The sequence below is a fragment of the Pezoporus occidentalis genome, unplaced genomic scaffold (assembly GCF_034315485.1).
Source record: "Pezoporus occidentalis ecotype Australia unplaced genomic scaffold, CSIRO_AGI_Poc_V1 ctg40, whole genome shotgun sequence".
NCBI classification, from domain to species: Eukaryota; Metazoa; Chordata; class Aves; order Psittaciformes; family Psittacidae; genus Pezoporus; species Pezoporus occidentalis.
This window is the reverse complement of record NW_026915725.1, coordinates 341,341-354,980: the sequence shown is the minus strand read 5'-3', so window position 1 is coordinate 354,980 and position 13,640 is coordinate 341,341. Positions and strand designations below refer to the sequence as shown.

The 13,640-nt window shown below is 42.2% G+C and overlaps 1 protein-coding gene across 1 annotated transcript in view; it reads right to left on the bottom strand.

The window, feature by feature from the left end:
- The window catches only part of ODAD2 (outer dynein arm docking complex subunit 2), a 92,581-nt gene that overhangs the window by 32,081 nt on the left and 46,860 nt on the right, over positions 1 to 13,640 (bottom strand). Inside the window, 1 exon segment of the mRNA XM_062633541.1 lies at positions 10,157 to 10,271. Within this exon segment, the coding sequence (XP_062489525.1) occupies positions 10,157 to 10,271 (115 nt within the window).

The following is a 13,640-nucleotide window of genomic DNA, read 5'->3' as shown; positions in this document are numbered from 1 at the left end:
AAAACAATTTATATAAAACAGCAAATAATTTTACTATTTGTTAAATATCAGAAGAATTTCCAAGTTCAACTATATCTCTTTGTTATTTTTAGTAGAGAAATATTCTCTGTGGTTTTATACATATGGATATGTTAAAATTTCCGTAACAAGCAAAACCTGTGTAAGAATCCTAAATAAGCATGGGTCATCAGCAGCATATTTTCCACCCATAGGTTAACTCCAGATTGCTGGCTCCAGTAGAAATCACTTCCTCAGTATATAATACTTCTGCAGTAATGAAGGCTACTTGACCTCCACACATACCCATCTCATGACACTTCCCTCTTAAATCTACTTTAGTTTTGATTCTGGGCTTTTTTTTTTTATTTTGTGTCATCATGGACATTGTTTTTCCCCACATGCAGGAAATATAAGGACAGTTTTAAATAGCTGATCATCCTTCATCACACCCATGAAATTCCACTGCAGAGCTGAAAGGGATGCAGTAATTTGGAAGGTGGAGGGAGACTCATGCTTGGTCGGAAAAGCGTGAGATGTCGTTTTACAAGTACTTTTTAAGAAAAGAGAGTAACTTTCTCTTTCCCTTCTTACAAATCCCCAGTCTCAGATTGTTAAATTATTTTGATAGACTTTATATGTAACTGGCTTCCGGAAGTTCTTTAAGAGAGCCTTCACAGTTATAGCTATAATAAAAGCTAAAACTGAAACTCTGGAAGTTGAAAGCTGATACACAAGCACCAACAAAAGACAGAAAAAAATATGACACCTGACATTACCATTCCTAACCTAATGTTTGCACCCAAAACTAATAAATATGGGGATGGAAAATAACCCTTACAACTTTTTCTGTTTCTTTCTCTTTTTCTCCTTTTTCTCTTTTACTTTTCCTTTTTCCTTTTTCTTCAATTTATTTCGAGACATTCTATTTAAAGGTTACTCTGTGAGGAAATAGGTATTTTCATACAAACTCAAGTTGGCAGTACTCCTCGTATTGGCACTATGCCTTTGGATGAATTTTATAATAGCCCAAATAACATCTTTGTAGAGTTTCTGTACATTTTTCTGTTTGGGCTGAAGTACATTGCGAGAACATTATAAATACTGTTTTTCAAAGAAGCATCATAACCAAATACTGCTGTTCCAACATCAACAGACTTGAGTAGACTTTTCTTAGCCATTTTTCATAATCATTTGTGTTTCTTGGACAGTGCACTTACACTTTGTCATTACCATGTGCCTGCAGTAGTAACTTTTCCTTTTGGAAGTAAGGAACTTACTTTTGGAAGTAAGGAACTAATTAATAAGAAACTGCTCCTATTAAGATAATCTCTCTGAATAAATGACATCCTTGTCTATTTAAGTTTTATATTTTAAAGAAATGTATGAACTAATTTATCCAAAATAATGAGAAATTTGCCTACAACTCATGAGTAGCACTTACAGGTGCTGTGCAAATTATCCTAGGAGAGTTGAGTACCACTCAAGTTATATTACTGTCAGCCCACCCATAAAGTCTTCACTCTAACTAAATTCTTAAGTTTAAAACCAGTTAAAAATAATCCTGGCATATAGAAGTGGTGACTGATACCAAACCAATATTATGGCTGTCAGAGCTGTAACAGTTTACGTACTACAGTGTACAGTTTATAGAATCATAGAATAGTTACGGTTGGAAAGGACCTTAAGATCATCAAGTTCCAACTCCCCTACCATGGGCAGGGACACCTCACACTTAACCATGCCACCCAAGGTTCCTTCCAACCTGGTCTTGAAAACTGCCAGGGATGGAGCATTCACAACTTCTCTGGGCAACCCATTCCAATGCCTCACCACCCTCACAGGAAAGAATGTCTTCCTTACATCCAATCTAAACTTCCCCTGTTAAAGTTTGAACCCATTACCCCTTGTCCTATCAATACAGTCCCTAATGAAGAGTCCATCCCCAGCATCCCTATAGGCCTCCTTCAGATACTGGAAGGCTGCTATGAGGTCTCCATACAGCCTTCTCCAGGCTGAACAGCCCCAACTTTCTCAGCCTCTCTTCATATGGGAGGTGCTCCAGTCCCCTGATCATCCTCGTGGCCCTTCTCTGGACTGGTTCCAACAGTTCCATGTCCTTCTTAGGCTCAGGACACCAGAACTGCACACAGTACTCCAAGTGAGGTCTCACAAGAGCAGAATAGAGGGGCAGGATCACCTCCTTCGACCTGCTGGTCACGCTCCTTTTGATGCAGCCCAGGAGACAGCTGCCTTCCTGGGCTGTGAGCGCACACTGGAGCCAGCTCATGTTCAGTTTCTCATCGACCAACACCCCCAAGTCCTTCTCTGCAGAGATGCTCTGAATCTCTTCTCTGCCCAACCTGTAGCTGTGCCTGGCATTGCTCTGACCCAGGTGTAGGACCTTGCACTTGGCATGGTTAAACTCCATGAGGCTGGCATCAGTCCACCTCACAAGCGTGTCAAGGTCGCTCTGGATGGCATTCCTTCCCTCCAGGGTATCAACCGAACCACACAGCTTGGTGTCATCGGCAAACTTGCTGACGGCGCACTCAATCCCACTGTCCATGTCACTGACAAAGATGTTGAACAAGACCGGTCCCAACACCGATCCCTGAGGGACACCACTCGTTACTGGTCTCCAGCCAGACATTGAGCCATTGAACACAACTCTTTGCGTGCGGCCATCCAGCCAGTTCTTTATCCACTGAGTGGTCCATCCATCAAACTGATGTCTCTCCAATTTAGAGACAAGGATGTCATGTGGGACAGTGTCAAACGCTTTGCACAAGTCCAGGTAGATGATATCAACTGCTCTACCCCTGTCCATCAGTTCTGTAGCCCCATCATAGAAGGCCACCAAATTGGTCAGGCAGGATTTCCCCTTAGTGAAGCCATGCTGGCTGTCACCAAGCACCTTGCTGTTCTTCATGTGCCTTAGCATGCCTTCCAGGAGAATCTGCTCCAAGATTTTGCCAGGCACAGAGGTGAGACTGACTGCTCTGTAGTTCCCTGGGTCATCCATTTTCCCCTTCTTGAAAATGGAGGTTATATTTCCCTTTTTCCAGTTGTTGGGAACTTCACCTGACTGCCATGATTTCTCAAATATGATGGCCAGTGACTTAGCAACTTCATTCGCCAGCTCCTTCAGGACCCGCGGGTGGATTTCATCAGGTTCCATGGACTTGTGCATGTTCAGGTTCTTAAGATGGTCTCGAACCAGATCCTCTCCTAGTTCCATGTTCTTCTTACACGATACTTCCCCGAGGGTTTTAATACTATCCTACAGAACTGAGTCACTCATTTGTGTTTCATGAGTGTTGCAGGGAAAACCTGCTTGGCCCAGATGGTTTAAACCGAACTGGGATCAAAACACTTTGTTGAGCTTTCGAGAACGTGGAATTAGGCAGCAGTCAGTGAGGTGTTGCATTCAAGTAGTAGTACAAGAGGTAAACCCCCAAACTAGACACATGAATGTTAACAAACACAAGCAAAACATCTAAACACCCTCTGCTACAAACGTTACTCTGTGTAACAAATGTGGAAGAGATTTCTTGAATTCTCCTTTCCAAGAAGACCTCACCATAGGCAGTGTAGTAGCAAATGCCAATCGGTGTATTGATAAGGAATGGTGAGGAAATGCTGCATGCTCTCTACGTTTTTGCCAAGTTCATGCAGATGGAACCCAAACCCCTTTCCTTTCTTCTTTGGGACTGCCACACTCCCATGACTGTACATGGTATAAAAGCCTTTACGGATACAGTATGATCATACAGATTTATTTAGAGGGACACCCCGCGGCGATGCCCAGTGTGTGGCCACCATGGGCAGGGACATCCCCTGGGCCTCCTGGGCACAGGCAATGCCTCAGGGCCAGCAGGACAAAGGCCTTTCCCCAAGGGATGCTGGGTGAAGGGGCAGCAGCAGCAGCAGGGCTGCGGTGGGCAGGGCTGCAGGGGCCCCGTCACCCCCGTGTCATAGTGCCGGCACCCGGCCACGCAGCATCACAATGCTCCGGGGCAGTATGAGTCCAGCGCCCTCCCCTGCCCCACTGCCAGAGTGCCCGGCGCTGCCACCAGGACAGAGCTGGCAGGCGGAGGGCATCCGAGAGGCAGTCCTTGGGGCACCGGGGGAATTCCTGGCAGGGGGAAGGGGGTTGATGGGGGCAACCCTTGAAGCTGCACGAAGCTGCAGGAGGTTCTGTGCTGTGGTTCCAGCTCTTGGAGGGGCCACGCTCAAAGCTCATCGGATCTATGGATGGATGGATGGAAATCCTGCCTCAGTCACTGGGGAGCTTGCCATCCTCATCTGCTGGGTACCAGGGAATTAGGTGAGGGGGGGACTAAGGGAGGGAACACTTGAAGCTGCGAAGCTGCAGGAGGTTCTGTGCTGCGGTTCCAGCTCCTGGAGGGGCCACACTCAAAGCTCATCGGATCTATGGATGGATGGATGGATGGAAATCCTGCTTCCAGTCACTGGGGAGCTCACCGTCCTCATCTGCTGGGCACCAGGGAATTAGGTGAGGGGGGACTAAGGGAGGGAACACTTGAAGCTGCGAAGCTGCAGGAGGTTCTGTGCTGCGGTTCCAGCTTCTGGAGGGGCCACGCTCAAAGCATCATTGAGGGATCCTGCTTTGGTTGTCAGGGAGCTCGCCGTCCTCACCTCCTGGGGAGAGAGTGGCAGTAGCCAGAAGAAAAAGGATGCACAGGCGGCTCAGTGCCCTCCCCCAGTGCTCTGGAGCTCCCACTGCCAAGCACAGGAAGGATTCGTGCTCCGAGGATTCATCAGGCCAATGGCATTTTGCTGTTGTTGGAAGCCCCTGAGATGACTTCACGTGGAAGCAGAAAAAGCAGTGCCAGTGTCCCCTTAGAGGCGTAACCAGCGTGTGGAGCGGGAGCAGGTCTTGCTCACGTGCTCAGGGAGTAGCCGACCGCCAGCACTGGGGTCAGGAAGGAATTTTCCCCCGGGGCAGATTGGCACCGGTCCCCGGGGGTTTTTTGCCTTCCTCTGAGCACTGAGCATGACCCCTTGTCAGGGCTCCTCGGTCCATTCTGGCTGTGTTATCGCCCGGTGCTCATGCTCCACGAAGGCGGCCCCTCGTGTCCTGCAGCTGGGGGAGAGAAGTGCTTTTTTCCCCCCAGGCTGGACTAGCAAGCGTCCCTGGGGTTTTTTGCCTTCCTCTGCAGCCGAGCACAGCCCCTTCACGGGGCTCCTTTGGGTCATGGTGTCCCAAAGGCAGCTGCTCGTGCTCCACGCAGGTGGCCCTCGTGCCCCGCATCCGGGGGGAGGCAGCCTTCTGCACTCCCAGGGTGGCCCCAGCGTGGCCCCGGGACTCGCTGCTGTCCTCTGGAGTACTGAGCACCAGCCCTCGTCAGCTCTTCCCTGGCCCTTTCTGGCTGGGTTCTTTCTTGCACTGCTCTCGCACCACCACGGCACCGCTCCTGCCCTGACTTTCCTTTCTCAGGCTGCAAGGGAGGGTTTTTCCAGCTAAACTGAAGGGTCTAAGCTAAGCCAGACTAAAATTAACTAAGCTAAACTAAATCAAATCACTTGATTTAGAAATAAATCAAATACTCTTTCTACCCGTAACCGTTCTGAGTTGTGTCTTTGAAAGTGGTTTTGGAGCCGAAATTCCCTTGGCATTTCAGGTAAATGAGGATCTCCTCATTGTACAACTTGTGAGTGCAGGGAAGGGGAGGCAATAAAATGGAATGGACAAGAACAGAAGAGAGTGGAATGGAACTGAACAGAATGCAACAGAAAGCTCTGCTATGTTATGCATATAGAATCTTAGAATAGTTAGGGTTGGAAAGGACCGTAAGATCATCTAGTTCCAACTCCCCTGCATGGGCAGGGACACCTCACGCTTAACCAGGTCACCCAAGGTTCCTTCCAACCTGGTCTTGAAAACTGCCAGGGATGGAGCATTCACAACTTCTCTGGGCAACCCATTCCAGTGCCTCACCACCCTCACAGGAAAGAATTTCTTCCTTACATCCAGTCTAAACTTCCCCTGTTAAAGTTTGAACCCATTACCCCTTGTCCTATCAATACAGTCCCTAATGAAGAGTCCATCCCCAGCATCCCTATAGCCCCTCCTTCAGATACTGGAAGGCTGCTATGAGGTCTCCACACAGCCTTCTCTTCTCCAGGCTGAACAGCCCTAGCTTTCTCAGCCTCTCTTCATGTGGGAGGTGCTCCGGTCCCCTGATCATCCTCGTGGCCCTTCTCTGGACTGGTTCCAACAGTTCCATGTCCTTCTTAGGCTCAGGACACCAGAACTGCACACAGTACTCCAAGTGAGGTCTCGCAAGAGCAGAATAGAGGGGCAGCATCACCTCTTTCGACCTGCTGGTCACACTCCTCTTGATGCAGCCCAGGAGACAGCTGCCTTTCTGGGCTGTGAGCGCACACTGAAGCCGGCTCATATTCAGTTTCTCATCAACCGACACCCCCAAGTCTTTCTCCGCAGGGCTGCTCTGAATCTCTTCTCTGCCCAACCTGTAGCTGTGCCTGGCATTGCTCTGACCCAGGTGTAGGACCTTGCACTTGGCATGGTTAAACTCCATGAGGCTGGCATCAGCCCACCTCACAAGCGTGTCAAGGTCCCTCTGGATGGCATTCCTTCCCTCCAGGGTATCAACCGAACCACACAGCTTGGTGTCATCGGCAAACTTGCTGACGGCGCACTCAATCCCACTGTCCATGTCAGCGACGAGGATGTTGAACAAGACCAGTCCCAACACCGATCCCTGAGGGACACCACTCGTTACTGGTCTCCAGCTGGACATTGAGCCATTGAACACAACTCTTTGCATGCGGCCATCCAGCCAGTTCTTTATCCACTGAGTGGTCCATCCATCAAACTGATGTCTCTCCAATTTAGAGACAAGGATGTCGTGCGGGACAGTGTCGAACGCTTTGCACAAGGCCAGGTAGATGACTTCAAACTCCTCTACCCCTGCCCATCAGTTCTGTAGCCCCATCATAGAAGGCCACCAAATTGGTCAGGCAGGATTTCCCCTTAGTGAAGCCATATTTTGGCTGTCACCAAGCACCTTGTCGTTTTTCATGTGCCTTAGCACGCCTTCCAGGAGAATCTGCTCCAAGATTTTGCCAGGCACAGAGGTGAGACTGACTGCTCTGTAATTACCCGGGTCAGCCATTTTCCCCTTCTTGAAAATGGGGGCTGTATTTCCCTTTTTCCAGTTGTTGGGAACTTCACCTGACTGCCATGATTTCTCAAAGATGATGGACGGTGGCTTAGCAACTTCATTCGCCAGCTCCTTCAGGACCCGTGGATGGATTTCATCCGGACCCATGGACTCGTGCACGTTCAGGTTCTTAAGATGGTCTTGAACCAGATCCTCTCCTACAGTGGGCCCAAGGTCTTCATTCTCACAGTCCCTGCTTCTGCCTTCCAAGACTTGGTTGGTGTGGTCAGCGCCTTTGCCAGTGAAGACCGAGGCAAAGAAGTCATTCAGAACCTCAGCCTTCTCCAAATCCTGTGTAGCCAGTTCTCCTGAGAGGCTCCTGAGGGGGCCTACATTCTCCCTAGTCTGCTGTTTATTTGCTATGTACCTGTATAATCCCTTCCTGTTATCCTTAATATCCCTAGCCAATTTTAATTCTAACTGGGCCTTAGCTTTCCTAACTTGGTCCCTAGCTTCCCAGGCAACATCCCTCAACTGTTCCCAGGCCTCTGTTAAAAAAGTCTCAGATCTGTCATGGACCAAATATCACTAACCTGTATCGTACTGCTGTAACAAAAAATGTTCTTTACCTATACCGTATTGATACGATTCTATGCTATGGGAAGTACTTTGAACCAGCTACCATACTGTAACTCTTGACATATATAGTCTAGGGTTATTGGAAATTGGATTCTGTTCCCTTTTCAAATTTAACTTCTTATCTAACAGCAGGCAGACTAGTTAGACTCAAAAGCTCACAACCAGGGAGCACCTAAACATCTTGAGAATTCAAGTCTTGGACTTTTGTGACTCTTACCCTTCAAACGGTAAAACAGAAATGGTAGACTTTCTAATCTGAAACAGATTATGTAAATGCTTGATAGAGAATCACATACATACTATGACAACAGCCCTATCATTGTGATCAATTGTCTTCTAAGATTTTATAAATATTATAGAAATTAACCTTTATGTTAGACTTAAGTATTCGTAAGTGCAGAAAATGTCTGCAGAAAATGGATGCTGTAATATATTGTAGGAAAAATTTGTTTCTGATACTACTAACAAGTTCTATTATATCAATGAACCTCCACATTACAAAAGAGAACCACTACAACTTCCACAAAAGAACACAAAATGAAAGCAAATTCAGATTCCAAGATCACAGCTATTTGAAACATGGTTTACTTTCCCAAGTACAGGCTTGGAAAAGCCAGAATGCACATAAACCTTTTAAAGTCATAAACTTATTGCTTTTGAATCAAGCACTGCATAAACCAAACTGTGCTTCTTGGAAGATCGCATAAGTTCTTGAATATTATTAACTTTGAATAAAAAAAATCAAAATTTTGTTCAAATAGAAATAGTTACTGCACTTCCACAGTGTGACTATAATCACTGCTTTATACATGTTTCTTTCCATTCAGTGACAGAAGAGAGGGTATTATTGGTAGGTTTGCTTCAGTGTACCACTTTGCCTTCGTCTCACACAAAGAACTCTTTGTGGGGTCACAGATTAGCATTAGGGCAGGCAGCCAAGAGGATAGTTACACTAAGGATGTACATAGCTTACACTCATCAAATACCCCCAGGGAATAAAAAGTAAAACCCAAGACAAAAATCCATGTAGTCTATAATTTCAGTAGCTGCCCTTGATTGAGCTTTTAGTGGAAGCTCTAGAAATGTGCAGTTCTACTCTGGCACTACAGGTTGCAGAGTCTTACACATAGTAAGTATTACCTCAGTACTGAGATCAAGTAATATTTTAACATTCAGTTACATCGGATTATTGTTCAAGAGAGATGAAGGTATAGTCATATCTTGACTGAGCAGAAATGTATACACCCCATTTGGTAACAAAAAAAAAAATTATTATACTACAGTGTATATTAAAAAAAATGTGTGTGTGGGGAAGATAACCAGCATTTCTGAAGCATGGCAAGGAAGCTGCATTTTAAAAATCACTGTGAAGAAACAGAAAATGCTTAAGTTATAAAAATCAAGACCAAATGTTCTTACAATACTTTCACCCATATATCTACAACCATCCATCTATATAAATTAAAAGCAACCTTACAGTGTTCAGTTTCAAATAGGAAACACTGCCTGCAAACAATATCTAGCACTTTGAAGGAATTTCCATTCTTTACATAGTCAGGATCTCAAATGACATATAGAAGAATACATATTTGTGGTACAGTAGAGAGAAGATGCAAAAGTTGCATTAAATATGGAGGTAAATTAGAAATGGAAGATATTACTGTACTGGGATTATGGATAACAGACTACTTAGTATTCTAAGAAACTCCTAATGGGAAACAAAACCTTCCCCATTTATTTTTACCATAGGTCAGTCAGTGGTAAGAATACACTGCAGATGACTTACAGATTATACTTGCCATTTTATCTCTATTTAGAAACTGACATGAAACAAATTAATAGCTCAGTCTTCTGTGTACAACTGACCTGCATAACAACCACTATTCACAACTGGCACTTTTTGTTGGCAGTCTGAGCAGAAAATCTAAGGATTACATTGGCACCAAGTCTGAAATACACTCTGAAATCAAATGATGGTCTCTTGAGAACATAGCTGAAGTACCTCATAGTGAAGAACAACCACAACTATCTCTGTTATTCATAGCCTGTGAGTGAGAAAAAAATCTGTTTTCAGCATTATCAGATTTTCAGCATGCTTTATCTGGGAACAGTTTAGGTCCTGGTTATCAAAATATATTTTGCAAATACAGTAAGCACTGTGAAGGCAAACCAGAATGCTATAATGAGAGCTAGATGGAGGACTATTCACTTTTGAGACGTGTATACATCATTTTAGTAAGCAGTTATCAGAATGAAATGAAGAGAGTGTAAAAAGCAAACAGCAAAGTCCTGCTGTAAATCATCCAAATACAAAAGTTATATATGGGATATATATAACAAAACTATTCCTTTAAATACTTTCTTACCTTAGCATTATCAATGCAAGGACAAATAGCCCAGGCTGCACTTGCTTGAATATCTGGATTAGGATTTTTCAACAATGACCATAACAAACGAACTCCGTCTAGATGGTCAATTATTCTATTGTAAAAACAGACGAAAAAAAAAAAAGGAGAGATATTTGAGAGATAATTACTTATGGAGTAGACAATGTTAAATTTTAAAATATGCTTGCTTGGAATACTGCTTTAAGAAGTATTGGTATGATTTTATTTAACATACTGTTTTACCTTATGTAAGTGCTTGTGTTGTGTAACCAGCTAATTGCCACCAACATATTCAGTAAACATTGCTTACTATAGCCAATGGGTGTGAACAAATGATGCAAAGACAGAATATGTTTTCTAACTAAATCTCATTAATGTTATTTACTTTTTTCTCAGTACTGTCATTCAAAATTCTTACAGAAGATAAACTATATTATAACCAGGACTCATATAAACATGAAAACAAGCGTGTGACTTTTTAACGATTGGCATGCAAAGTTAAATCTGAATTTAAGCATACTGGCTTCTTTCATATAGTAACAAATACTTTCCAAAACAAATATTTATGCCCAAAAACTATGTATTTAACTTTTTATTCAGTCTATGCCTAATGTATTTACCTTACTCTATGACATACTTTAAAATACTATGTTTCTAATCTAGCACTAGAAATTAAAATGGTCACACCACAGTGCATCCTTTGTTGGGCATGAATAACGTGTAACTTGTTTCCCCGTGTGCTCCTTACCAGCAAGACTAACACTGAATACTATGTCATAATTATTTAAACACACTGTAATCAAAGTATCTTTGCGACTAGCTGAAAAATGAATTATCATCAGAATCATCTCTAGACCATCTGTGTTATATTTATATATCAATCAGGCTTCGGGATCTTAACTTCACATTAGGGTCCAGTGGAAAGGATGGTCCTTACATGGAAAGGAAGGTCAAACAACACTTAATAGCCTTTACAAACATGTCTTTTTTTCAAAAAGATATGTTAAAACCAAAGCAGATGAGCTGAAGATAAAGGAAAGCAAGTACACCTTCAATGGCTAACCTCAAATTAAAAATCCAATTGTACAGAGTAAAAAATTACATATTTAATTGTAAATACAAGATACATCTAAATACAGATTGTGCTTAAAATCATCAGATAAAACATCTCATTTGCGTTCAGTATATATAGGTTTGCCAGGAAATTTTTTAACCAATACTAAAATCAGCTTTGTATGTTATTCTATCATCATTTGAAGCAAAAATAGTAATTGCAGACATGAACTCTGACTAAAATCACCCAGGATTTTATTCATAACATTTTGCTATAAACCGGTTAAAAATGTTTTCAAAATAGAATCATAGAATCATAGAACAGTTAGGGTTGGAAAGGACCTTAAGATTATCTAGTTCCAACCCCCCTGCATGGGCAGGGACACCTCGTGCTTAACCATGTCACCCAAGGCTCCTTCCAACCTGGTCTTGAACACTGCCAGGGATGGAGCATTCACAACCTCCCTGGGCAACCCATTCCAGTGCCTCACCACCCTCACAGGAAAGAATTTCCTTCTTATATCCAATCTAAACTTCCTCTGTTTAAGTTTGAACCCGTTACCCCTTGTCCTATCACTACAGTCCCCAATGAAGAGTCCCTTTGCACAAAACTGGTTAAGATGAGACAAGTTTTTTAAGATCTGCTAATTTTAATACAGCTTATTTTATTTTACTCAGTTCCAAATCAGCTGCAAGGAAAACATCATTCAAATGACAGATTCAGAAGTCTTAATGCAACAAGATACAATAGCATGATCACAAACTACGCAATTACATATATATATGTTCAGATAGTAATGGTGATGTAAATAAAACTTCAAAACAAGCTTTTCAACCCCTCCAAACCTCGAACACTTTTGAGCAATTTTAACATCACTTCCCTGTCCTTTCAGAAAGCACAAGGAATTTTTTTCCTATATTGGAATTAATTAAAAAATAACCCATGAATCTTTCTCCTAGTCAAGCAGAGCACTGACCATTTACCAACATGAGGTACTTCCTCCCAAGAGAGGCTAAATATAAATGACCCAGCTCCAACCAGTATATAAAAATCAAGAGATAGAAGCCAAACACTGAGCTCAGATTTTTCCACCATACTTAAACAAACTCTAAGTTGATATATCATTCCTTTCTATTTTTTTTTCAAAAGCTTCCTTTTAAATTTAAAGTTTACTTTCATTTTCTTTTCAGATTTCTTGTTTTCTCTTCAGCTTTTAAAGGTTTACTTTATGGTTCTGCCTTTTGCTTGTAGACCAGAAAGACCAGTTGTTCTAGACCCAACAGAACAGAATATCTGAAAGTGTAGTTCTCTAACCACTCAACATATATAAAATCAAACTCAAAACCAGCATGGACTAAACAAACAAATCTCCAAATTACATTGTTCATCGCTGATTACTGCTTTCTCTCAGTTACACTAGATTAACGCAAATGAAAAGAACTCTGCATGAAAAGAACTATGTTCTTATATTCTCATATTGTTGTGCAGTTGCCATACAAGCACAAACCTCTTTATTTTTATCTTGCTGAGAGCATATATTTGCCAGTTAAGAAAGCACTGCTGAAGAATTCAATTTTTCTATGGTTTCACTACAAAATGTAGCGAATGAAGAAAACGGGTGTTAAATGAGCATATCTGCTATAAAAGCAAAGGGAACACTAAAATAAATGGCCCTGAAAAATGTTTCCTCTATAAAAGAGCTTAGACATTAGTTTCTTTTCTATGCGAAAAGTCCTTTTTAAAGTGAACAAAAATACACATTTTCATGTCTTTAGAAATAAACAAAAAAAAGGAAGAGATGGGGAAATATACCTGCATATCTTGCAAATTTCAGCTCTGATGGCATAATGCTAAACAATATTCTGATTTGCTTTTGTATATGGCTTTTGTATCTTCCCCAGATTTATTATACCATTATTAGCAGGATGCTGTAATAAGCTACTTACCATGTTAAATACATGCAAACATGTCTTAAAATTTACTATCGTTGGCATTCAGTTCTGTATTGATCCATGGCTAGTACATTAATCACTCTGTGCTTACATTCATGTAATGATATATTTTATGATAGTTTTTTGACATTATGATGATAAAATTAAACTACAATTATATCTGCATTAAGTAACCACGACTGTTAAAGGACAGGTCTTTTAATAAAGATATGGAGCATTTTCTTTGGAAGCTGAAAGGAATCTCACATAAGCTGAAATAATGTGGTATTTAGTTGATAGTAAAAATGTCAATATTTTACAAAGTTTAAATATTTAAATGCTTTATAGAATAGCTGAACTGTATGCATGGAATGTATCTAATGTACAGAACACTATTAGTAGGCAAAATCCTAAGAGGCATGAAGGTCACCTAAAGTAGAAATGAAGACTATTATATGTAATTGCTGTCTGGTGTTTC